The following is a 25,500-nucleotide window of genomic DNA, read 5'->3' as shown; positions in this document are numbered from 1 at the left end:
ATATGTATGTATAAACTGTCCCTTATAAATAGTGTCCTTTCGATTACATACTATGCTAATGACGTGTAAAAAGATTCATGCACCAGTGTATGAGTACACAAATATAACCACTGCATGTTATCACTTCTTCCTTTATGGAAAGATCGATGTGTCTTAAAAAGCTTCAAAAACACTTAGAATTTTAAAATTACAATGTTATATCGTTGACATTAATTAAAGGTACACATCAGAAGAAAGACCCTGTCGTACTAAAGATTTTTGTTCTAAATCTAGTTAAAACTACTTATTGAATCTTAGCCCCCTTGTCTGAAGATTCAGTATTCCCAGTCGTTTCTATATTATCATCTTGTGGTACAGTAGTAATGGATGCAGGCAGTACACTTGCAGTAGAGCTGTCCAAATTATCCGACTGCTCCTGTTTCGTAATTTTACCTTTTTCGGTTTCACTCTCTATTCCCTGGTTTCCAGCACTCGTCTTTGCTATGCTGTCTTTTAGGTTCTCCCATTTTTTTTGCATACTTAATTTTTGAGCCTCATCTAAATTATTTCTCAAACCAACTGCACAGTCTAGAAATTTTGATATCAACTCCTTCTTCTGAGAAACCATTCCTTTTTGAGTATTATCATTAGCAATAGTAGGATATTTGTTAGTAGCCTTACGGGTAAAAACATCGTAAGACCCGTTTTCAATATGCAGTTGGTAGGTTATAGGCTGGATCTTAATTTTCAATGTCGATACAGAGATGCCTTCGGGGGAAAACTCCTCATCTACCTCTGTTCCATCAATATCTTGTCCAAATTCGATGAGCCTTTCCAAAAATGGTATCTTCAGTTTCTCGTGCGGAATGCCTTCTGTTGGATGTGGCAGAGCATACGATGTTACATAATATTTCCATTTATCTTCGTCTGCCTTTGGTTCCTTTAGTGTCAAATCATCAAGTGCAATATATTGAATGGAAACATGCAGAGTTCTTTTATCAAACTCTATTCTAAACATATTTTCTGTGTTGGACATATGTGAGCGCACCTGCAAGCGATAGATAATTTGGTCCTTCGCACTCGTGGTGGAGGCATTTCTATCTTTAACGAACAAAGCCATTATTTCCGCAGTTTTAGCGTCAGTCATCAAGGTATGAGCATGCTTTACCAACGATTGGGTGACTTTATCAATTGTATAGAGTTTAAACGCTTTGTTATTGTAAGCTTGCCGCAAACTCTCTTCAAACCACTGATGTTCAAGATCCCCATTAATCAACCTTCTACTCAGTCTTAAAACCTGTTTGTACGCGTCTTCACCAACAAAATCTAGTCCCATTTCGGAAAGTTGACTCGATAATAAATCTAGATCTTTGGCAAAAGTAACTGTCGACCTTGTGTTGATTTCCTTTGTGACCCTTTCATTCATTTGCTTAATTTCCAAAAGCCGCTCATAAATCGTTGTCCAATGACGGAAAAATATGTAAATATTCGTATTAGCGAATAGATTAAAAATACTGCGATTTTGGATAATACCCTGAGAGTTTGCTTCCTCCACTAAATTCCCAGTTAGCCACGGATTTTTAGCTTCTTCATCGATGAGCTCTTCCTCCTCAATGGTATTAGGTTCTTCTTCGGGTGGTTCAGAGAGCTGGGGAACTTTGCCATCTTCATCATTAGAACGCTTTAGCTTTTGATATCTGCTCCTGTGTAAAATATCAAGTAAACTCATTTCTTGTTGATAGGGCCTCTTCCTTGATGCAATAGAACTGCCATCGTCAGATCCGCTAGATTCTGACACGTTTTGCTTATGGGAGTACAACGATTCTTCGATTTTTTCGAAAGAAATAGAAAAAAACAAAGAGATGAAGTATTTTAGTAAATCTTTCAATCTTTCTTTATCGGGATTAGAATAGGCTGTGGTATGGGTTATAAAAGTGTCAGCCAAACACAAGATATCATAGAAAATGTTTTTATCAGGGAAATCAAAATCTAACTGGCTCTTTGGTTTAGGAGTTAACCAGTGAATTTTTTTGTTTGTTTGATCAACTTTGATGCTGCTAATCTCTGATATCAACTGCTTTGTAGTTAATAATTTCTTGTCAGCCTGTTTAAATGTTAAGCCTAAATGATCTAATGACTTGAAAAAAACCTTCTGTTCTAACTCCCTCCAAACTTTATTCCATTCACGTTGAGCTCTTCTCCATTCTTCGTCTTTTTGCTTTAACCTTTTCAGAACGACTGGGGCTGTCACTGCAGGGTGCTCATGCAAAGCATCAATAATCTCGAACCCCCTTTCCTTATCATAAACTTTCCTTATCACTTTTTTATAAATAGTCATTGAAGTATGGCCAAGACCTGGAGGCAGTTTAAAATTGGCTTTTTCATTCTCAGTCATGTTCTCGATCTTATTTACAATTGTTTCCAAACATTGAATAGTTCTTAAATTTGATTCAATGTAAAAATCATACTCATGTCTTTCCTCTTCGATCTTGAATAGTGTTTCCTCATACTGGTTTTTACGATGAGCAATAAATCCCGAATCTTCGGAAGCCCATACAGGATGTCCAACCCATTCATCGTTCAAGACTTCCCAACACATATCATCCCTACCTGAGCATGGCATGAAAGTGTCACTTTTTGGTAGCCTCTTGTAACTTGGGCCAAATGCCTCACATAAATCTAAATCCAATCTATGTTTTTCATGAACAATATTCTCGATACATTTGGTTTTTTCTTGGTAGCCAACAAAGTTTTTGAACCACGTAAATAGTTCTTTATTGGAACCCAAGTAGAAATCTACCTTTTCCACTAAATCGTCAAGATCAAGTATATCTTGAGAGTACAAATTTAAAATTTTCAAAAACTCAGTGTATAAATGTTTATTGCCGATATACCTCTTGGCCTTTTCGAAGAAAGTGACTTCCTCATTAAGCGATATATTGTTTTCGATGGGCTCAGTGGGTTCAGGGACCACAGGCACAATGCTAGGATCTAAATCAATTTCCGGTCTAACAGGGATATCACCATACTGCGTATTTGCTATAGGACTAATACTTTGCGGGTGCTGCTGCTGATGTTGTATACTAGAAGGAGCGTACTGTTCAGTGAGAGACGTTCTTAGATCTGATAGAGGTGGATTTTCATTCGCTATCCCTTGATGTACCATATTTGGCCCGTGTTGAACGATCGATGGTAAGGGCATGAAGTGGGGTGGTTGCATGTGCTGTTGATCCTGATAGGCTTCATGTACGGTCGAACCGTTTGTTGGAGGCGAGAAGCTTCCTATAGGAGGCAAGTTTTGCTGTGGAATACCTCGGTTAGAAGGATGGCCGTAATAGCCCGAAGCTGGATACAAGAATTGCTGTTGCTGCTTCTGTTGTTCCACCTGTGCCTGTGCCTGAGCCTGAGCTTGTGCCTGTGCATGCATTTGGGCCTCATGTTGTTGTTGAGCATGTTGCTGAGCATGTTGCACCTGCTGATTGGCAGAAGCTGAAGAGTCCGGCAAGAATTTCTTGAAATCTTCTAGTAAATCAGGAGCATTTTGGAAAAGATGCGTCACTTGTGCGTAGACTTCGTTTATTGGCTTTTGCTCTCGCTGATAAGTTTGTAGTATTTCCAGAAAATGCTTGTAAATATCAGGTTGGTCGGCAAATCTAGTTTTAATTTTATTAACGTAGCTTATGGCTTGACTAAATTCGACATCAACGTTTTTCTTAGCATCTTCTTGAGGCACTAAAGATTGACTTTGTGGGATTTGGCGATGTGCAGGCATTTCAGGTTGTTGAATTGAAGGTAAACCAGAAGAAGTAGCTAAAAGAGGCAAAGATTGTTGTTGGTCTTGGTTTTGTTCCGATTGATACACACTCGAAGGCACCATTGGCACATTGGAGGGCTGTTGAACACCATTTCCATCGCTTTCTGGAAAAGAACCAAGTTCCTGTGCATCCGTTGTACCTCTACCAGATGGACTGATGTTATTGTTTACTGTCGTAGTACCCATTGGTGTAGTAACTCTAATGGGGTCGTCCGGATTAGAGGAGCATTCGATTCTATAGCCTTGGGGTAGAAAAGTATTGAACCCTTGAATCAAAATTGGATAACCTCTGAACAAAGTGGATACTCTTTCAATAACGCCCGGTGTGTCTATTGCCTGAGATTTAAAGTCCTTCATAATATCTAAAAATAAATTATAGATATCCGGACGCGAACTAAATTGAAATTTGACCTGTTCGAGGTAAGATAGGGCATCCTTCACGTTTAGAGGTCTGTAGTCAGCATCTTCATCGTGAGAATTTTCGTTGTTATTATTGTCATCGTTAGCATCTGCATGGTTGCTGCTAGGGTCAGGGGCATCAGCAGGCTGCACACCAGCGGGAACTTCCTTGCAATCTTGAGGCCGTTGCGTCGCCTTTTCTTCTTCCTGAAGACCATTATAACTTTTTGGTTCCTCTGTATGAACAGGAGCTTTTATCGGTAATGGATTGTCAAATCTCGACAAAGAAAAACTGGCGGCTCCCACTGTGGGGAGGGGAGCTGGACCAGCATTCATAAGCGAAGCGTTTATAGAGGGAGAAGAGGACGAAGATTTAGGGCGAGGGTGATACTCGTGGGGCTGTTTCAATGCTGAATCAGTTGCAATTGAGGGCATAGCATTTGAATGTGGGGGAGGATAACCTAATATGTGAGCAGCATGAGAAGTTAGAGCCTGTTGGCCATTGGAATCTCTTCTATCTTCCTCCTTAGTACTCAAGGCAGATAGCGAGGGTAAAGTAATCCGTTGCTGCTGTTGAACAAAACCGGGCTTATTTCCCTGGAGGGACGGTTCTTTTTCGTTTCTTTCGTTGGAACCCGTAGCGTCATTTGAAGTAGCCACATCGTTTGATTGCGAATTCGAATTATGCCAAACCTGTGACATTTTTGTACAATGTATAACTTGTTTCTTAGATATTTTGTCCTTTTCCAAATAACCTCAAACGAACACAACAAAAGGGTAAAGAGACTATACTGAAAGCGGTCAATAGCGTAGCCTGTTGTGGAGGGAGGGAAGTAACAAAGAATATGTGGTACGTGAATGAGCTGATTAGTTAGGTACGGTGCCTCGAATATTAGCAATGCTGGTGCGAAAAAGGGAAGACAAATGTAATAGGGAAGGGGAGTAACCGTTGTTTTGCAAATCACGTTTGCTGAAGAACTGCAAAATGAAGGCGACTTTTTTGCGAATGGAAAAAAATCACTAGAAAATCCGATATCATTACCCGTACTGGTTTATTCTACGTTACACGGGTAACCCCGCAGTGTGTGCCACACTCTGGGCAGCGCGTAACAACAGTAGTTACAAGACTGGAGTAGAAGATAGATTTTTTAAATTATAAACAGAATTTACAGACTACTGGAGAGGGATCACGGTAAGCCTCGTCGGTAAGCCTCGTCGGTAAGCCTCGTCGGTAGATCCGTGTCATGTCATGGATAATGCTGCTATCCGAGTTCAAAAAACTTGCAAGCTCAATATTATCATTACCCGGACTTAATAAAGTGGAAGTGTCCGCGAAAATTCTAGGTTCACTGCTTTGGCACACACAAGAGGTCCGTTAAAAGAAGAGCGAGAGAACTGAGCCGTGCAGCCTAAATAGATAGCTACGTAGCCACCAAACCAGATACATTTGGACACAACTGCATCATGAATGCTCCAGACAGATTCGAACTGTTCCTTCTGGGTGAAGGGGAATCCAAGCTAAAGATTGACCCCGACACCAAAGCCCCCAACGCAGTAGTGATAACGTTTGAGAAGGAGGACCACACGTTGGGAAACCTGATTCGTGCAGAACTTCTGAACGACAGAAAAGTGCTGTTTGCCGCTTACAAGGTTGAGCATCCCTTCTTCGCTCGTTTCAAGCTGAGAATACAGACCACCGAGGGCTACGACCCGAAGGATGCCTTGAAAAACGCCTGTAACAGCATCATTAACAAGCTTGGCGCCCTGAAGACAAATTTCGAAACCGAGTGGAACCTGCAAACTCTAGCCGCCGACGACGCATTTTGATATATAGGAGTTTAATACTATAGCCATAAAATCTAAACAGAATGGAAACGGACATACACATAATATACGCTCATATATATTTATACATAACTTCAATGTCTTGAACACGTAAATTTTAGTGTGAGAAACCTTTTTCACTCCGGGTAATACCTGCTGTAGTCTTCAAAAAAAAAAAAAAAAAAGAAAAAAAACCAGCCATGGAAAGCTCTTTATTTTTTTACTTTACGGCTTTTTTCCCTTTTCTTATATGATCGATGCACGTAAAGAACAACTGTATTTTTTTGTTTCAACACTAACACGAGCGCAATATTCTTTTTTGTTTTCTCTGTTACTCTAATTACCTGAGTCCTATTCTTATAGTATTAAAACAGCAAATAAAAAAAATCTAAAGGGAGGGCAGAGCTCGAAACTTGAAACGCGTAAAAATGACTATTGCTGATGCTTCCAAAGTTAATCATGAGTTGTCTTCTGATGACGATGACGATGTGCCATTATCTCAAACTTTAAAAAAAAGAAAGGTGGCGTCCATGAACTCTGCCTCTCTTCAAGACGAAGCGGAACCTTATGATAGTGATGAGGCAATCTCTAAGATTTCCAAGAAAAAGACTAAGAAAATAAAGACCGAACCAGTGCAATCGTCGTCATTACCATCGCCTCCAGCAAAGAAAAGCGCGACATCAAAGCCTAAAAAAATCAAGAAAGAAGATGGTGATGTAAAGGTAAAAACAACTAAAAAGGAAGAACAGGAGAACGAAAAAAAGAAACGAGAAGAAGAAGAAGAGGAGGACAAGAAAGCGAAGGAGGAGGAGGAAGAATATAAATGGTGGGAAAAAGAAAACGAAGATGACACCATAAAATGGGTCACACTGAAGCATAACGGTGTTATATTCCCTCCACCATACCAGCCCTTACCATCTCACATCAAATTATATTACGATGGGAAGCCAGTAGATTTACCTCCGCAAGCTGAAGAAGTAGCCGGGTTCTTTGCTGCCCTATTAGAGAGTGATCATGCCAAAAATCCTGTTTTCCAAAAGAACTTCTTCAATGATTTCTTGCAAGTACTGAAAGAAAGTGGTGGTCCCCTCAATGGAATTGAGATAAAGGAATTTTCTCGTTGCGATTTCACCAAAATGTTTGATTACTTCCAGTTACAAAAAGAACAGAAAAAGCAACTGACTTCCCAAGAAAAGAAACAGATTCGTTTGGAAAGAGAAAAATTCGAGGAAGATTATAAATTCTGTGAATTAGATGGCAGAAGGGAACAAGTAGGGAATTTCAAGGTTGAACCTCCTGATCTATTTAGAGGTCGTGGCGCTCACCCAAAAACAGGCAAATTGAAGAGAAGAGTGAATCCTGAGGATATCGTTTTAAATCTAAGTAAAGACGCACCCGTTCCGCCAGCCCCAGAAGGGCACAAGTGGGGTGAAATCAGACACGACAATACCGTTCAATGGTTAGCCATGTGGAGAGAGAATATTTTCAACTCATTCAAATACGTCAGATTGGCAGCGAACTCTTCATTGAAGGGTCAAAGTGACTACAAGAAGTTTGAAAAGGCGAGACAATTGAAATCCTATATCGATGCCATCAGAAGGGATTACACGAGAAATTTGAAAAGCAAAGTTATGCTAGAGCGCCAAAAGGCCGTAGCCATTTATTTGATCGATGTATTCGCTTTAAGAGCCGGTGGTGAAAAATCCGAAGATGAAGCCGATACTGTGGGTTGTTGTTCATTGCGATATGAGCATGTTACTTTGAAACCTCCGAATACTGTTATCTTTGATTTCTTAGGTAAGGATTCTATTAGATTTTATCAAGAGGTAGAAGTTGACAAACAAGTTTTCAAAAATTTGACAATTTTTAAAAGGCCGCCCAAACAGCCAGGACATCAACTGTTTGATCGTCTAGATCCATCTATACTGAACAAATATCTACAAAACTACATGCCGGGATTGACTGCTAAAGTTTTCCGTACATATAATGCTTCCAAAACAATGCAAGATCAACTGGATCTAATTCCAAATAAAGGATCTGTCGCAGAGAAAATATTGAAGTACAACGCAGCAAATAGAACTGTAGCCATCCTATGTAACCATCAAAGGACTGTCACGAAGGGGCATGCACAAACAGTGGAAAAGGCCAATAATAGAATACAAGAGTTGGAATGGCAAAAGATTCGTTGCAAGAGGGCCATTTTACAATTGGATAAGGATCTTTTAAAGAAAGAGCCAAAATATTTCGAAGAAATCGACGATTTGACGAAAGAAGATGAAGCCACCATTCACAAGAGAATTATTGATAGAGAAATTGAAAAATATCAGCGAAAATTTGTTAGGGAGAACGATAAGAGGAAATTTGAAAAGGAAGAATTATTGCCGGAAAGTCAATTGAAGGAATGGTTGGAGAAAGTCGACGAAAAGAAACAAGAATTCGAAAAGGAATTGAAAACCGGTGAAGTGGAACTGAAATCAAGTTGGAATTCAGTCGAAAAAATAAAAGCACAAGTAGAGAAATTAGAACAGCGTATCCAAACTAGTTCCATTCAGTTGAAAGATAAAGAGGAAAACTCCCAGGTTTCACTGGGCACTTCCAAAATCAATTATATAGACCCTAGACTTTCTGTGGTATTTTGCAAAAAGTATGATGTTCCGATTGAAAAGATTTTTACAAAAACCCTAAGAGAAAAATTCAAATGGGCCATAGAATCGGTAGATGAAAATTGGAGGTTTTAACGCAAAGAAACGCAGCATAGGGGAGAAGCAAATACATTCACGCATCAAGTTCGCATTAGGGTTACTAGGAAGATATCTTATACACATATATAGAAATAATTTAAAACTTTTAAAGAGTATACTGCAGTGTAATCATGCCACAGTTACTTTACCCCTCCTATTATTTCTTAGTTACCTGCATATAAGAAACGTATTGTCCGTATCTCTTGATGTTTTGGAAGCAAAAATACTTGGAACCTTTGCAAGAATGCATGCTCAGTGACACGGCTTGAATCCGTCCCTTGTCGCATGTATGCCCTTCGAAATTTTGGCGGTTTTCGCGTTTTCTGCGTGTAAGTGTGGCAGGATCGCGAAAAAAAAGTAATTAGCGTAGACAAGAATTACACGAAAAGTCGTCAACACAGCGCCGTCTGTAAGGAAGAACCGCTCTATTGAAATAGAAGCCACGAAATGCTAAGCTGAATCAAACAAATTCAGATCATAATTTCCTGTTCTAGATGGGGCCTTCCGTTCTATTAAAAGTGTCTGCTGAAAAAGAAAAAGATTTGCATCCATGCTTCCTCCAATATAAGGATGTGAGATACGTAGTACATCTTAGCTTGCTTTATTTTACAAATAACACATCAGCAGAAGGACGCTTTACGGTGAAACAGGAAAGTCTTTAACTATTAATAGGGAAAAGATTGTCAACATAAACTAGTAACGACACAATGAGACTGCCAGAAATCTCCATTTGGAAAGTGATACTACTACTTCATTTGTTTGCTCTACAAGAATTTCAACTTGTCTCCGCTGCAAATTTGCCCTCTTTATCAAGTAGTACAAAGGCAGCAGATAGTTCTAGTAAAGGCAGCTCTTCAGCCAAGACAACCACGTCCTTAGGCAAAAGCTCAGTAACCAGTAAGGATGTTTCGTCAAGTCATAATGTCACTTCAAGCACTAAAATGCCCAAAATCACCACGAGCGCTAGTACAAGCTTATACACCAACTCTAGTTTATGGAGCAACAACAGTGTAATATCAACTTCATCTATTACACCTTCCAGCGTTTATATCCCGGTTACGGACGGAAATAAATTCTTATATCAGGCTCATCATCCTAACGGTACTGTGTTCATTGCATTTGCTGGCTGTTTAGGTGCAATTCTACTATCACTGACGGGTGCATGGATTGCATTGAATATAAAGTCATGGCGAAGTGCTAGAAAGGAAAATAAGCTGAGAAATCTAGAAAATCAATACCAACACGATCCTTTCTACTTCCAAACAAACATTAATGACGACGAAAGTGAAACATCTTCCCATTCTGACGACAGTGACATATCAGAAAAAGTTCTGAAAAATAACTCATCTCGTATGAGTTTGTATACTCTAGGATCCACTTCTGTTTTGAATCTTTTGAACAATAAAACAGATGCCAACGATAACTTCAGATCATCTATGTTTATTTCACCCACCGAAATTCTGCAATCTGATGCCAACAACTCTAATACATGGTCTCAAAGCAATGAGAGTGCTATATATGATTCCTTGTCCAGTACTCCAAGGGAACCTGGTGCTACCCAAATACTGGGAAAGTTTACAGACAGCACTAATCCATTCAATTATACATCATACAATTTAAGTCCCGACTCTGAAGACCGCTCTACTCCAAAATCAAATGTTAGTCAGGGTAAAGTAAAGAAGTACCGTCCTCCCAGTGTTCATCTGGATCAACTGCTCGACGGTAAGGAATAATTGCGTCCCCACCTTTCTACACCTCATTTACACTAAGTGCGACTCGAAAACCTAATACTTCAATTAATGAGAGGATACGTGTAAATTCCTCGCCATCACCATGCGCTGTTTTTAGTACACCATTCTTTTTTCGCATACAGATACAAGCACTAAACTGATCGTACTTTGCCAATGAATAAAATGGTGCATCTGCGTATCAACTTGTTGATTGCGACGGAAGACCAGGAAATTTTGCAGCAAAATATATTTGTTTGTATCCTCCGCCCCTACTGGAGCTTGTTAGAAAGCTTAAATACTATAAACATAACTATACAGAAAAATCTTGTTCTATAGTCTAAAAATTTAACCATGCATACGCTTATCCTGGATGGCATGATCTTTGTTATCTGAAATTATACGGAAGATATCACGGAGAGCCTTCTTTAGAAGAAGGTTTTAGCATTGCTAATCTTACTAAATGGTATGCTCTTTTGGCAAATGCGTTCATCACCAATTCAGTCACAGTTTTCGCAAATATTAGAGAGACACTGTTATATATCCGAGATTTGAATTTAAATCTTAATAGAAGTTCTACCATGGCCGCATTTGGTCTATTTGGGTGAGGCATTATGGTCCATTTCGAAATCAAAAGGTGAAACAAATTATGAGATATTGTTTCTGCAACAACGGTATACGTATGATCAGTATCTTTACAGGTAACATTGCATATAAATTCCTCATCGTATTGTTTGAAACCAACTCGAAGCCCCGCAATGAGAGGCTTGTTATCCACAGGATTTCGTTTATCTACAAACGAATCAACACAATAAGGAATAAATTCCTTATATTGGGCAACTTCTGACACTGCAGCGTAGACTGTGCTTGGAGGGGCGTTTATGGCCTTGCGCAAAACATATCGCTGTTCCCTAATAGTGTGATTGGTACCGCTCAAACCAAAAAAATTTCTTTTAAGAGGATATCTCCCAATTGGCTTGAGCATCGCTTTCCTGAATAATATCAATGTCTGTGAGGGCCTTATTATCAAAACCATTCTCCACGGTATCTTTAGCCGTTTATTGTTTGGCTCCTTATCCTATTATTCGTTTTAAATAGTTCAGGTTTTTCAGACAACTCGATCTTTAAATTTTTCTCTAACATGAGAAAAAGCATGCCATCCTATGTAACGGTTGAAACAGATCATAAGCTGGCTTCAACTAATCCAAATGTCTTTTGATATTAATTGGAGTACATTGGAATCTGACAATAGACTGAATGATCTTATAAGAAAACATTTAAATTCATATTTACAAAATACGCAACTACCAAGCTACGTAAGTAATCTTAGGGTACTAGATTTTGATCTGGGAAAAGTTGGTCCTGCTATAACACTGAAAGAAATAACAGATCCCCTAGATGAGTTTTATGATTCAATTAGAGAGGAGGCTGATCAAGAGACGGAGGAAAATAATGACAACAAGGAGGACAGCGAACATATTTGTCCTGATCGTACTATAGCTAATCATGAAGGACCTAAAGATGATTTTGAGGCGCCTGTGGTGATGCCATCCCCCAACGATATACAATTTTTACTAGAGGTCGAGTACAAGGGTGACTTACTCGTTACGATTGGTGCCGACCTTGTGCTGAATTATCCCGTAGAAAAATTTATGACTTTGCCAGTAAAACTTTCTATCAGTGATATCGGTCTCCATTCCCTTTGCATTGTTGCATGTTTATCAAAGCAACTATTTCTTAGCTTTCTGTGTGATGTTAGTGATCCTGCACTGGATGACAACCAAACTGTTTTAGATCCTAAGGGGCCAATTCTGGCAGCTACTAAGCCATTGGAGCGAATATCCATTGTGAGAAGTATGAAGATTGAAACCGAAATAGGGGAACAATATCAGGGACAGGGCTCAGTATTAAGAAGTGTTGGAGAACTAGAACAGTTTTTGTTTACGATATTCAAAGATTTTTTAAGAAAGGAGTTAGCATGGCCAAGTTGGATTAATCTGGATTTCAACGATGGTGATGAGTAATTTAACAAAGATAGTTTGAAAATAGTGTCTACATAAAAAAACAAACATTTTTGAGCTGGAAAATTATATTTTGTCATGAAGTAATCTATTCTTAACGCGCTTTTCGCATACGCTCTTTGATGATATTTTAGATGACCCAAAAGAGTTAAAGGAAATCATCAATGATCCTCCAGTAATCTTATACTCTAGACAGTTGTCCGTGAAGTTACACCTAAATAATCATATATATATATATAACTTATATACAGTGGTCTAATATCTATTGAATAATATTAGAACATGCTATGCAATCTTTTTGCTTGTGTTTGTGAAACCAATACCCTTGATAGTAGCTATCATGTCTTCATTATCCGCCTCGTCAACTGGTTTTAAAAAGACTTCAGTATTAAAGATCTTCTTAATATCTCTCAAGAGGATTATGAATCTTTCGTCTATCTGTTCCTTATTAATTCTCAATCTGCCGATATCTTCTTTCCCGATGACCATGTAAACAATTGCTAATGGAAGCTGGTTTCTACCAACTGCTGCACTCTTTGATATTTCTTCTAATAATTGACAGGCAACTTTTTCACCAAGTTCTTCAGGTATAGAACCTGCATCACCGATATCTTCTGCAAAATAACTCCAACCTTTCTGCTTGGACTGAGCAACCAAAGTAATACCCCAGCCTGGACTCTTCCCTGAATTTTCACCTCTCCAGACATCTGCCGTTATGTTAACTTCGCATTGCAGATTTTTCAATACCTTCTTAGCACCATCGATCATTCTATTCACAAGCGACGGACTTACTCTGGTAGAGTATGCTACACCGGTAATCGATGAAATTATGGGCCTATCTATTTCATGCATAGTTATAGGTTGCGCAATCAAAGAATCAACAACCAAATGCACTTCGCCACCTCCTAGTGGTGGTGAACCTCTTTTCAAAGTATGTAGGGCGCACTCTCTAACGCCAAATTTTTCCATAACGGGCATGAGTCCCCATTTGATAGCTTCAATACCGGCATCGTTGTGAGATGCAGTTATGCCTTTGAATAATATAGAAAATTTCTTTTTTGAAAATGGAGCCAAATATAGCATTGGTTCGACGAAATAACCTACCGGTTTGGAACTAGGGCAGATATGAGTTGATGCACCACCAACTATGATACCGGGCCTATAAATCACAGTAGTACCGGTATAAGAAATTTCAATTACACTCCCGTTGGTGACCGACTCGATCAGCCTTAGAAAAGACACTTCATAATCTTTCAGACCGGGATTTAAGTCGCCTGAACGGATTTTTTCAATTTTTATTGGTTTCCCTGATAATGTTGCCAAGACGATCCGTAACCTAAAATTTTGTGACCCTTGGAAAGTGGTGTATTTGGGGGCGGAAGATGACATTGCTATACTTTTGGAGGATTATCCTAGTGGAAAAGTGTTGACAATGGTGAAGCTTGACAGATGTTATACCCTTACAACATACGTAGCTTATGAAGGCTCATCTCATCGGCACTTTTTTGCAAATTTTTCTGAAATTTTTTCAATCTCGAGTCCGTGAAAAATTACATTACCAATATGGCGAGGGTAATTCTGACATCCTCCTTCAAAGTAAGTGCAAGTAATAAAAGCAACTTGACTACCCATTTAAAGTATTAATACGCTTTGCGCGGGGTTATAATTATAAAGTTATATCTTTTAAAGAAGAGGTCTGCTATATATAGACCTCCGATGTCATTAGTGAAGTTCCTTAAACATGGTCTTGCCCGAAAGGGATGATACTTCAATGCAAAGGGGAAATGCTCATTTTCTTTTTTTATTTTAGTTTTTTAGTGATTTTGCTAGTCTTTCAGCTTTATGTTTCGTTATTTTATAGTGTAGTTCTTTGATTTTTATTGCCTCATTTTGTATACCGTTATTACGCAAGAGATATTATACTGCTCCGGTAAACATCAATAAAGTAAGCATAATCATAGCAGAGAACTTTACACTTATGCCAGATAAATGTGATCCAGAATTAGTAGCTGCCTTTTTCTCAAGGGTTGCAGTAGCCGAAGGAATTTCCGAAGACGAAGATGAAGACGATGATGAAGACGATGACTGGGAAGCTGAAGATCCGGCGTAAAGACTTTCTTCTTGTCCTATGGAGCTGTTGAAGCTATTGACGTTGATAAAGGAGTGGTGAACATCCTTTTCAACATCTGGTAATGGGGTAGTATCCAGGGTACCATTCCAGCAATAATTTTTAAAACAGGTTTCACATTCCGGAGGCAAAGTAATATTCAAAGCTTGTTGCTTACGTCTAATGATGGCGCAGCCGACGCAGCCCATGAATTCAGGATCATCAGTGAAGTTGTTCCTAGTTGCAATTTCAAACCCGTTTTGAATCATACTTCTTCTTTGGGATTCGGAATATGATAGCTTGAACGCGCTCTGATTACTATTGAAAGAGTATTCTGCATTTGGCAGATAAACAACTAGAGGTGGAATATATTGAAGATCGGTCAAATTATTAGCATCGCAACCGAAGAAGGTTGGTTTCTTGTTCAAACCCAAATTAACGAATGTATTCGTATCTGGAACATATGGGAAGGACATACCTTGACCTTGCTTAACGAATTGACGCTCATAGGTATGGACTAAAGAAGAACCGTCAGGCCAAGCCAATCTCATATCGGCAGAATTATCTACCGCAAAAATAATGTCCACATCACGTTCCTTTTGTATAAGCGGTAACACAGGAACATTTTCGTCGTCTTCACCGCCGTCAACTAAGAATAGGCTGTCTGAATCAACAATACTTGTCGTATAGTCACTATCCAAAAACTTCGTGTCTTTAAATGGATTAGGACTGTAAACAGCGATATCATTAAAATCTTGAGATAAATCCTTTAGAAAATGTCTTGCTAATCTTGTGATGAAACTAGGTAAGTGAGTGGAGTTTATTCTCAAAAGAAACTGGTTAAATAAGGTGGAGGAAGTACCCATGATAAAACCTGCATTATCAAAGCCTGCGGTACATTTTCCCCTTTCCAATGGTACACCATTGGAGACATTCGTTCCAAGGTACTTAACGTTGGCAAAAGAGTTCAAAGAGGGATCCCAGGATCCCATTTCAAAGGGATTAAATTCAAAAACCGTTGCGTTCAAATTGATGACTTTTGTTCCAGGATACCTACCGTCCGCAACAGAAATTGGAAAAGGCATTTCAGCATTTTGAAACACTGGGAAATCCCTAATGGAAGACCAAGTCAGGCCTATACCCCCTCTATTTAGAGAAGGGAAAAAATTATACGCCAAGGCTCTGCCCCAAATATCGGCCAAAGAAGTATTGTAATCGGCGTTCTGCTTAGATTCGACAGCATTAGAGATATGATCCCACCTTTTGGCTGTTTTGAATATATTAATGCCGCCGGGGGTAACAATAGAATCTGACAAATCCCAAATAGAATCGTCGTTCTGCATATTATTAAGAATGTCTTGCACGGATGTCCAATTGTTCAAGGCTAATGTACCAACTAGCCAGTTGCCGCCCGAGGCACCAGATAAATATGTTGTGCTTTGTAAAAGTCCACCCAGCCCATGCTCATAAGCACCTTCAGTTCTGTTATCCATTGCTGCTAGAACACCCGCACCTGTTAGCATGGACCGATAGCCCCCACCTGAAACGGCGACAGCAATTTTCGGCAGGTTTTCGCTGTTGCCATCATTAAATAGCTTCGACAAAACTTCTGAGCTATCTGAAAAATTTGCAGTAGCCCTAGTCAAGAAATCTTTTAAAGCTACACTAGTGACTTTATTCCTCTTTTCCAACCATGCGCTCTCATTCTGAGATATAGACGTAGCCTCTCTTACCAGATTTATGTCATCGGGACACGACACGGTGCCAGGAACATAACTATCTGTGGGCGACCACGCATTAGCGGCCAGTAGAAACTGAGAAATTGCGAATATGTAACTGATAATAATTTTTGAACATAATGGACGTATCATTACTTATATTATTATGTGTGTAATTTCCTTGCTTTTAGTCCTCTTAAAACGGCGTATTCCAAGCTGAAAAGTGAAATATTAGAACTCGTAAAACCACGTATAACTTATATAAAAGTGGATGAAAAGCGTAACAATAACATAGTAGTGTGGTAATAATGGTGATAGAATCCCTGCAAGTCTGGATCTTGCAAAAGAAGTGCCAAATTGAGTAATTCCATAGCCAAGCCATCTTAAAAGCAGGGAAAAAGAAAGAAGAGAAAAAGGCTCATTGCACAGAAGAACCAGTACAACATTCGCGGAACCGGCAAGATATTTTCGTGGAGGACTAAAGCGAAACGAAAACGGATGAAGTTGCGGTATTTCCTGATTTGGAAGTTCTATGGGGCGTCCACCGGTTTCAAAAAAAAAGGAAAAATGATTTGCGTTTTAGTCATTGAGAACGAAAGGAGGAATTGGATTACGCGGGCAGTAATATGGTGCGCGATGCTGGCGTATTAACGCGAGATGAAGGAGGCTGAAGTCAGGAAAACTCATGTGAGTGTGACGTTACCGATGACATTATGGACACTTTTAAATGGTCATGTGACGCGGTATCACAGGAGGCAAACAACTGTACTCAGCAATTTCCCGATCACCTACTAACTGCGCTCTCTTCGCCTGGTATGCTCTTTTTGCAACGCACAAAGCTTCGTATAGTATTCATTATACGATTATTAGGAGTGCTGATGACTATCGTCTGTATTCTCTGAAGTGTTTGCCGCTGTTGTGTCTTGCCTTGCAACAGCGTATGTTTACCGTTTTATATATTGCGTGGCGCGCACCCGGTGATAAGAAACATCCATGTGATAAAACTCCGCACGTTGCTTGATTAATTAACCTCGGAGGTGTTACCCGCAATCAATATGTCTGCCAGCCGCCCGCCCGCCCCGGAGAAAAGAGCTTAGGACAAGAATCACTGTCTCTTACCTTGGAATCAGGGCAGGTCCGCACAAGCGGTAGTAAGCACATACCTAAAATAGCAGTATTCTTCTTTCTTTAGAGAACGTTAGACTCAATTGAAAAGGTTTACTGAATGCATCCATGCTAGATTAGCACACAGTAACTTTACGCCCGTAACTTACTACTCGTAGAACTGGCCGCTGGTGTTCCGTAACCCGCCGCGCTCGCTCCGTGCACGAAAACAACAAAACAAAAAAAACAACAAATAAAGCATACAGCTCTATTTAACAGCTGAACTATTATCCAGTGTAATAGAGTCACAACCCCCAACTAAAAAACACTGCGGACTCTATTATACTTCAGTCGGAAAAAATATCGTTAAATTCAATTTCGCACTATAGCCGCACGTAAAAATAACTTAACATAATGTCAGGAAAAGCTCATGGAGGTAAAGGTAAATCCGGCGCTAAAGACAGTGGTTCATTGAGATCTCAATCTTCTTCAGCAAGGGCTGGCTTGCAGTTTCCTGTCGGTAGGATTAAGCGTTACCTGAAAAGGCACGCTACCGGCCGAACAAGAGTAGGATCCAAAGCTGCCATTTATTTGACTGCTGTGTTGGAATATTTGACTGCTGAAGTGCTGGAGTTGGCTGGTAATGCAGCCAAGGATCTTAAAGTCAAGAGGATTACCCCAAGACATCTGCAATTGGCCATTAGAGGTGACGATGAGTTAGATTCTTTGATCAGGGCTACAATTGCTTCAGGTGGTGTTTTGCCTCATATAAATAAAGCATTATTATTGAAAGTGGAAAAAAAGGGAAGTAAGAAATAAGAAGAATAGTTTTTCTTTCCCATTTCCCGTAATTCTCCCTGCTCCTGTATCCTCATTCTATCCATATTAACGTCTGTATCATTATTATAAGTTGAAATTTGTCTCTCCGTACCCGAGTTATATACATACATATATGTAATCTATCTCTCCTTTCACGTCTAATCTCTTATGTTTTTACTATAATATATAGCATGAAAATATACTCTCACACAATATTCCCAACGATAGCGCAGTAGCCGTTATGTACGCAGAAATTTGGTCAGGGCTTTCTTTTTGTTGAACTTTGCATACCCGGAAAAATGGAAATTAAGGACACCTACAAAAGTACACTGTAGAAATCAAATCAAAGAAAAGGTTTAATAGACGATAAATTTCCATACGTGCCGACAGGACAAAAAAAAAACCCCCCTACCATTTCTAATAACAGCTTCACCACTAGTTATACTGTCGACTTTCTACCGATTTGTTGGTTCCTTTTTATAACCAGAAAATCATCTATCAATTGCAATTTGTAAGAGAAGGGGAGAAAGACAAAATAATAATATGGTGCCAGAAAATAGAAGGAAACAGTTGGCAATTTTTGTAGTTGTCACATATTTGCTCACATTTTATTGCGTGTATTCAGCCACCAAGACAAGCGTTTCCTTTTTGCAAGTAACACTGAAGCTAAATGAAGGCTTCAATCTAATGGTTTTGTCGATATTCATCTTATTAAATTCTACCTTACTATGGCAACTCCTAACGAAACTATTATTTGGTGAACTGAGGCTTATTGAGCATGAGCACATTTTTGAAAGGTTACCATTTACCATTATAAACACCTTGTTTATGTCCTCACTGTTCCACGAACGGTATTTTTTCACAGTGGCATTTTTTGGACTATTACTACTCTATCTGAAAGTTTTCCATTGGATTTTAAAGGATAGGCTGGAGGCCTTATTACAGTCAATAAATGATTCCACCACAATGAAAACCCTTATCTTTAGTAGATTCTCATTTAACCTCGTACTATTGGCGGTTGTAGACTACCAGATAATAACACGATGCATCTCCTCCATATATACAAACCAAAAGAGTGATATTGAATCCACATCCCTTTACCTGATACAAGTAATGGAGTTTACCATGCTTTTGATTGATTTGCTAAATTTATTCCTACAGACTTGTTTGAATTTCTGGGAATTTTATCGCTCACAACAAAGTCTGTCTAATGAGAACAACCATATTGTCCATGGCGATCCTACAGATGAAAACACGGTTGAGTCTGATCAATCTCAGCCAGTGCTGAATGACGACGACGATGACGACGATGATGATAGACAATTTACCGGCCTGGAGGGTAAATTCATGTATGAAAAAGCAATTGACGTATTCACAAGATTCTTAAAAACGGCACTTCATTTGTCTATGCTAATACCATTTAGGATGCCTATGATGCTTTTGAAAGATGTGGTGTGGGATATCTTGGCACTATATCAAAGTGGCACAAGTTTGTGGAAAATCTGGAGAAATAACAAACAGCTCGACGACACTCTTGTCACTGTCACCGTAGAACAGCTACAAAATTCTGCAAATGATGACAATATTTGTATCATTTGTATGGATGAGTTAATACATTCTCCAAACCAGCAGACGTGGAAGAATAAAAACAAGAAACCCAAAAGGTTACCTTGTGGCCACATACTTCATTTGTCGTGTTTAAAGAATTGGATGGAACGTTCTCAGACTTGTCCTATTTGTAGATTGCCTGTCTTTGATGAAAAAGGTAATGTTGTGCAAACGACTTTCACTTCCAATAGTGATATCACGACACAGACCACCGTAACAGATAGCACTGGGATAGCGACAGATCAACAAGGTTTCGCAAACGAAGTAGATCTACTTCCCACAAGAACAACTTCCCCTGATATAAGGATAGTGCCTACTCAAAATATAGACACATTAGCAATGAGAACAAGGTCAACCTCTACACCATCTCCTACGTGGTATACGTTCCCATTACATAAAACTGGTGATAATTCTGTTGGGTCAAGCCGATCAGCCTACGAATTTTTGATCACAAATTCAGATGAGAAAGAAAATGGTATTCCTGTCAAATTAACAATAGAAAATCACGAAGTAAATTCTCTGCATGGAGACGGGGGCGAGCAAATTGCCAAGAAAATTGTCATACCAGATAAATTTATCCAGCATATCTAGATTGCATGTTTTATATTATACATAGTTTTTTTTAAAGAAAAAAACTACTGGATGAAAAACACACACACACACACATATATATATATTATACATCAGCGGAAATTACTCGATATCTAGAAATGCGTACACATGCTACATCGATCAGCTACGTCTGACCGAATACTTTTCAATAGTAAAAAAGGGGGCGAGCTGGGAATTGAACCCAGGGCCTCTCGCATGCTTTGTCCCCCTGTTAATCAGGAAGTCGCCCAAAGCGAGAATCATACCACTAGACCACACGCCCGATCTTTTCTGAGAACCATGAAAAGACTCAGAATTTATAATACACATCATGGCCTTCCAAAGCAACTCAGCCTATGTTGAAATGTAATTCTAGTACCATCCACTTATTATTGGTATTCATGTTACTAGTATATTATCACATACGGCATAGGAAGGTGACATAATGATTAAGGAACAGCTATCACATATAAAGGAAGCAGAAATCCTAAGGTTGATAATGCAATAGGATAATAAATGATAACATATAAAATGGAAGAAGAAGTAAACATTATCATAATATGTAGATATATCGACTCTCCTTTTGTGAATTCCTATATACTCAAGAAGAACTTCCAGCATATTTTGTATATTTAATATTATAACCTGTAACAACGATGAAATTCCAACAATTATCTCAAAATCACTCATATTTCAATTAGAGGGATAGTAATAGAAGAAGAAATCTGGTCCAAAATTCTTTTAATACTTGGATAAGTAAGTTATTCACGTAACAAAGGCTACACATTTACTATTCTTTCATGTAGAAATGCAATAAGCCATCTACGGTTCGTGGTGGAAAAATACAATAAAAAAAGAATCACCCGTAAAAAAAAGCTATGGGGGCATTGAATTGATATTCATCAATTACAAGTAAAACACTCCAATTTTTTGTCACGCTTATTAGAATATTAGCCTATACGGTGCTAAATGTGACATAGATTCCAACTCTCATCGAATTCAGTCGGAACAGGCGTGCAAATAACGTACTAGGACTAACAAGCGATAATACAGGAAGGCATGAGGAAATAATTGCAGACATAAGTAAAATCATTTCGTTATTATGAAGTCTATATTGTCGAAAAGCTTCTAATCTCTATACATAATTCTCCTAGGTCATTTAGAAACCAACAACGAGAAAAAAAATAATTGTAAAAACATAAATTTTGGACTGATTATGCCCTTGAATAAATTAATAATTAATGGCTGCTTCAGAATGTATTCATACACATATGCAACTTTATCTAAGTGCTCAAATATTAATGAGCTTTTCTCATAGTATAATGCAGATAAAAAATAATACTAATAGAAAGTACTGTAACATATTCGTTGGCTTCAGTGAAAGCGCATCGGACAGAGCATAATTCCTGGCATATGTTCTACCACAATTCCAATAATCGATGGGCGAACTTTTATTTTCTGCCACGTTAATTGAAGAGGAATAGCCGCAATCCAGGACACCATGCCAAGTAGATGTTGGCATATCAGCTGAGAATGTGGTTCCTGGAACCTTTTTAGTCAACGTTGCAAAAGCTGATTCATATGCTCTACCGCATGCCCAGTAGGCTTGTGCGTCTTCTGTTTCGTATCCAGACATGGCCGTATACATCACTCCCATGTTACCACAAAAAAAATGATGTGGTCGCATTTGGTGATAATGAAGTAGAAAATGTGGTTGTGGGGGAAGTTGTTGAATCAGACATTCTCACGTTACTTTACTTTTTTTGTTAAACTGAAATCTTTAAATAATCAAAGAGTTCAACGTTCGAGTAACTCTTTTTTGTTCTACTTTTAAGTAGCTTCACTTTTCTGAACAATTGAAATAGTTGAACAATTGACCACGCTACAACGGAATTTTGATAAAATAGCAAATGATGTTTTAATATATATAACTATTTATTATTTATGGTGGCTAAAAAATTTTCAGGTTTTCAGGCGACCTCTTCAGTATCCATTATATGCCGCGACAAACCCTTTTTCCAAAAACGGTCATCGATGTTTATTCCGAGTAGGCTCAGTTGCCTGCGCCCGGACCCTTCTTAAGGGGAAGTTCTCGAAACTTTATGTAATTTTAAGTTTAACATAAACTGTATAAGCCGCTGTAACACTGTACCAAGATAGGCGTTTTAATTACGGCCTAGATTGTTTAATATTTTGCTTAGAAATAATAGGGCACAAAAAAACATTCGAGGCTTAAAGTAGTGTCACATAAAAATGTGTCTTCTGGTACTTATTAGAAAAGGCTTCCCAAAAAAAGCACAAAAGAATTTAGTATTGAATGTTCATGCCCCTTGTCGGAATAAAAACGGAAAAAAGGGAGAGTAAACTAGTCTGTTGTAGCAGTAGGCAGTGATGATTATTCCTGGAAAAAATCAAAGATTCTGTCTTACACAACTTATTCAGTACAGTTTCGCTAAGTAAGGAAAGAAACTTTACAAGGGTAAAGTAGGTAAAGTTCTAAACTATATGTCAAGGGTGTCCCAAAATAAAAACTAACAGTACTTAATGAATAGAGTTCCTGGGATTGTGCTGATCCCAGTTTTCTTTGGCAGCTCTGAGCGCTTCTGCAACTCTATGTAGGCAATTTTTAAATCGGTTGACTTTTTCTCTAGATTTGTTCGGTAAAATGAGGTGTTCTTGTGATAAATTTTCTCTTTTGTTGTCACTTACGTCAACGCTCAGCCTAGGACATGATGTCTTAACCTTAATAGTTCTTCTCGACAATATATTTTTGAAATGTTCGTAATTTCTGAAGAAACTATTTTGTTTTTCAACACATACAGAACTTCTCCTCATGACAACACTTCTTACACTTTGATCTCTACTAAAGGTAGAATTTGGTGAAGCTAGATGGACTGGATAATATGGTGATGATTCCGATATTATTTTCAAATTAGGGGTCAAAATTCTGGACCACGTTGAAGGTTCCCCATACGGATCAGGAGCTGGGTTTGAGCAGACCCAATTTGCTGTTCTTCTCGAGATTGTCTTTGCAATAGCAGGAGTTATACGTTGCATTTCGGCTATCGCTTGATTAGTAGTGTCTTTTAAGGCACTTTCGTCGCTGGAAATTACTGTTGCATGTGTCAATTCGATTGAGAAGGGGTTACTATCTCTTGTGGCCTTTTGTTCCGGAAACGTAAGCAGTTTATTGCCTGAATCAGTAGAGACAGTTCTACCGATTTTTTCAAACTTCCTCTGTGTGGTGCTTTGTTCATTGCGAAAATTTGATCGGTATAAGCGATGTGTACGGTTTAAAGTAAGTTCTTGAAGGGTAGGATTGTTGCTTTCATTAATTTTTTCTAAAGAAAAATTACTTCTCAACAAATATTCAGTTTTTGCTGACGTTGTAAGTGGGAATTCGACGGAGAATGTTTTATCATCGCAAACGTTCTCACTTGTGCATGAACTTTTTGTTGTTTTTGATGTAGTGGCGTTCTTTCCCTTTTTATTCAATATCTTTTTCGATATATAGTGTAAATTTTTGGTGTCACTGTCTAGAGAAAGGAAAGTCTTTCTTGGTGTCTTTTCCCAATTTACAGATACTCTATAATTTACTGTCGTAACCGCAAAAGAATCCACTGAATCTAATTTTGACCATCTTATTGTTCGTTTGAAGGAAAAGCATAAAAATTTGCCGGTAAATTTTCCAATTTTCATACCGTCACCATGAAAAACTGCTCTTTTATCGTCAATAAAAACATTTGGAACATTAACGTTAGTTCTCAAATACAGAATTGCCTCGCCGGTTTTTTCATCCTTTACGCTCTTATATATGAGATCGTGGAAATGCTTGACAAACAAATTATTTAAATTTGCATGAGGTTCTGCAAATAGCAACATGTTGTTTTTAATCCTTCCAAGAACTTTTTTCATTAGTGCAAAATAGGGAGTGAAGACAGCATGGAAAGCGCTTTTTAACGTTTCATTCGTAAAGTTCAAACTGTTCACGGAACATTTTCCAGGCCAGTGGAATCGTACCCAATAAACAGTTGGACATAGAACTAGGACTGGCATACACTCTTCCATTTGGAGAATGGATATTAGTATAATGTAAATATAATTGATTTCATCTGGATGTCTCTCAAAGTCAGCAACGCTGATTCGTTGGATGTATTTGTTTGAACCTGCCAACAGCCTGAAGTACTCTAATTTTTGTTTGTATGTAGCGAAATTAGTAAATTTAGCCAATCTTAGCATGCCTCTAGAAAATGATATATTGATGCTTTCGAAGCCTGGTAATCTAGAGTATTCAATGAACATGATTGAAAAAGCACTAGGCCAGGTGATTATACCGCAGACTTACGGTAATATAAGGGCAAGAGAACTAAAAAAATCAATAATGTAGGCTTATATTACAGTTCTTTGTGAGATATTCCTTTCTAGAGCGTTTTCTGTGTCCACTCAATTAATATATACACTTCCCGTATCCTAACATTTACTGACACAATGATAGGCACAACGCGCGAAGGAGCGGTGGGGCTTTGAACAATAAGGACCCTTACATAGAAAAGGCGTTAGAACAACAATATGGTTAGGCCATAGAAACCTCGGTGTCTTTTAGGAACTTCACAGAATAGAACATACTGCAGTAGATATAAATACACCACTGGGGCAATGCAGCCTGGTTTTTTCCAAATATACAAAACACTTCATGATACTTACTAATGGTCGTTGATACAGTACTCATTGTATCATTGCAGGAGAGTTAGGTTGGCTTTTTTGCATTTATTTATTTATTCATTTACTCAATTGACAGGCAATGTCAATGATTTTTTGGAAGAAATTTGCCTAATGTTTTTACTCAGTTACTCACCGCTCCCTGGATAACATAAGGTTCATTTGCTTCCGTACTGATTTTTTTTGGCAGTCTATAAGCCACTATGTACTTCCCAATGCTCCTGCAGGCATATTCTTTTTCAATTTTCATGTTTTTACTTCCAGTCGTTGAGCATCATATGGATTCTATGTTGATGAGGCTTTTCAGAACGTGCTGTACTTTCGGAGAA

At 38.5% G+C, this 25,500-nt stretch overlaps 12 protein-coding genes and 1 non-coding gene across 13 annotated transcripts, besides 2 other annotated features; 6 read left to right on the top strand and 7 right to left on the bottom strand.

Annotated features, from left to right (window-relative positions):
• Positions 1-283: 283 nt before the first annotated feature.
• Positions 284-4,894, bottom strand: SIN3 (transcriptional regulator SIN3; the record flags this gene model as incomplete). Its single annotated transcript, NM_001183258.1, has 1 exon — positions 284-4,894. One exon carries the CDS (start codon positions 4,892-4,894, stop codon positions 284-286), a length of 4,611 nt encoding a protein of 1,536 aa, NP_014639.1.
• Positions 4,895-5,656: 762 nt separating this feature from the next.
• On the top strand, positions 5,657-6,019 carry RPB11 (DNA-directed RNA polymerase II core subunit RPB11; the record flags this gene model as incomplete). The annotated part of the gene is made up of 1 exon (NM_001183259.1): positions 5,657-6,019. One exon carries the CDS (start codon positions 5,657-5,659, stop codon positions 6,017-6,019), a length of 363 nt encoding a protein of 120 aa, NP_014638.1.
• A 425-nt stretch (positions 6,020-6,444) lies between these two features.
• Positions 6,445-8,754, top strand: TOP1 (DNA topoisomerase 1; the record flags this gene model as incomplete). Its single annotated transcript, NM_001183260.1, has 1 exon — positions 6,445-8,754. The coding sequence occupies one exon, from the start codon at positions 6,445-6,447 to the stop codon at positions 8,752-8,754; it is 2,310 nt and encodes a 769-aa protein (NP_014637.1).
• Positions 8,755-9,464: 710 nt separating this feature from the next.
• Positions 9,465-10,490, top strand: CSI2 (Csi2p; the record flags this gene model as incomplete). The annotated part of the gene is made up of 1 exon (NM_001183261.1): positions 9,465-10,490. The coding sequence occupies one exon, from the start codon at positions 9,465-9,467 to the stop codon at positions 10,488-10,490; it is 1,026 nt and encodes a 341-aa protein (NP_014636.1).
• Positions 10,491-10,896: 406 nt separating this feature from the next.
• COQ10 (ubiquinone-binding protein COQ10) lies at positions 10,897-11,520 on the bottom strand (the record flags this gene model as incomplete). Its single annotated transcript, NM_001183262.1, has 1 exon — positions 10,897-11,520. The coding sequence occupies one exon, from the start codon at positions 11,518-11,520 to the stop codon at positions 10,897-10,899; it is 624 nt and encodes a 207-aa protein (NP_014635.1).
• Positions 11,521-11,692: 172 nt separating this feature from the next.
• MDM12 (ERMES complex subunit MDM12) lies at positions 11,693-12,508 on the top strand (the record flags this gene model as incomplete). The annotated part of the gene is made up of 1 exon (NM_001183263.1): positions 11,693-12,508. The coding sequence occupies one exon, from the start codon at positions 11,693-11,695 to the stop codon at positions 12,506-12,508; it is 816 nt and encodes a 271-aa protein (NP_014634.1).
• Positions 11,907-12,473: an origin of replication (ARS1512; Replication origin; identified in multiple array studies, confirmed by plasmid-based recombinational ARS assay).
• A 282-nt stretch (positions 12,509-12,790) lies between the features above and the next one.
• Positions 12,791-13,894, bottom strand: RCL1 (rRNA-processing endoribonuclease; the record flags this gene model as incomplete). The annotated part of the gene is made up of 1 exon (NM_001183264.1): positions 12,791-13,894. The coding sequence occupies one exon, from the start codon at positions 13,892-13,894 to the stop codon at positions 12,791-12,793; it is 1,104 nt and encodes a 367-aa protein (NP_014633.1).
• Positions 13,895-14,422: 528 nt separating this feature from the next.
• On the bottom strand, positions 14,423-16,483 carry PLB3 (lysophospholipase; the record flags this gene model as incomplete). The annotated part of the gene is made up of 1 exon (NM_001183265.1): positions 14,423-16,483. The coding sequence occupies one exon, from the start codon at positions 16,481-16,483 to the stop codon at positions 14,423-14,425; it is 2,061 nt and encodes a 686-aa protein (NP_014632.1).
• A 1,365-nt stretch (positions 16,484-17,848) lies between these two features.
• HTZ1 (histone H2AZ) lies at positions 17,849-18,253 on the top strand (the record flags this gene model as incomplete). The annotated part of the gene is made up of 1 exon (NM_001183266.1): positions 17,849-18,253. One exon carries the CDS (start codon positions 17,849-17,851, stop codon positions 18,251-18,253), a length of 405 nt encoding a protein of 134 aa, NP_014631.1.
• A 543-nt stretch (positions 18,254-18,796) lies between these two features.
• On the top strand, positions 18,797-20,452 carry HRD1 (E3 ubiquitin-protein ligase HRD1; the record flags this gene model as incomplete). The annotated part of the gene is made up of 1 exon (NM_001183267.1): positions 18,797-20,452. The coding sequence occupies one exon, from the start codon at positions 18,797-18,799 to the stop codon at positions 20,450-20,452; it is 1,656 nt and encodes a 551-aa protein (NP_014630.1).
• A 181-nt stretch (positions 20,453-20,633) lies between these two features.
• On the bottom strand, positions 20,634-20,735 carry YNCO0011W. Its single transcript has 2 exons — positions 20,700-20,735; positions 20,634-20,669 (listed from the first exon to the last, which is right to left on the bottom strand). It is a non-coding gene; the product is annotated as a tRNA-Pro (tRNA).
• Positions 20,736-20,810: 75 nt separating this feature from the next.
• Positions 20,811-21,149: a long terminal repeat (Ty1 LTR).
• A 615-nt stretch (positions 21,150-21,764) lies between these two features.
• YOL014W (uncharacterized protein) lies at positions 21,765-22,139 on the bottom strand (the record flags this gene model as incomplete). The annotated part of the gene is made up of 1 exon (NM_001183268.1): positions 21,765-22,139. The coding sequence occupies one exon, from the start codon at positions 22,137-22,139 to the stop codon at positions 21,765-21,767; it is 375 nt and encodes a 124-aa protein (NP_014628.1).
• An 854-nt stretch (positions 22,140-22,993) lies between these two features.
• IRC10 (Irc10p) lies at positions 22,994-24,754 on the bottom strand (the record flags this gene model as incomplete). The annotated part of the gene is made up of 1 exon (NM_001183269.1): positions 22,994-24,754. The coding sequence occupies one exon, from the start codon at positions 24,752-24,754 to the stop codon at positions 22,994-22,996; it is 1,761 nt and encodes a 586-aa protein (NP_014627.1).
• Positions 24,755-25,500: the final 746 nt, after the last annotated feature.

The sequence above is a fragment of the Saccharomyces cerevisiae genome, chromosome XV (assembly GCF_000146045.2).
Source record: "Saccharomyces cerevisiae S288C chromosome XV, complete sequence".
NCBI lineage: Eukaryota > Fungi > Ascomycota > Saccharomycetes > Saccharomycetales > Saccharomycetaceae > Saccharomyces > Saccharomyces cerevisiae.
This window is presented reverse-complemented; position numbering and strand designations above follow the sequence as displayed.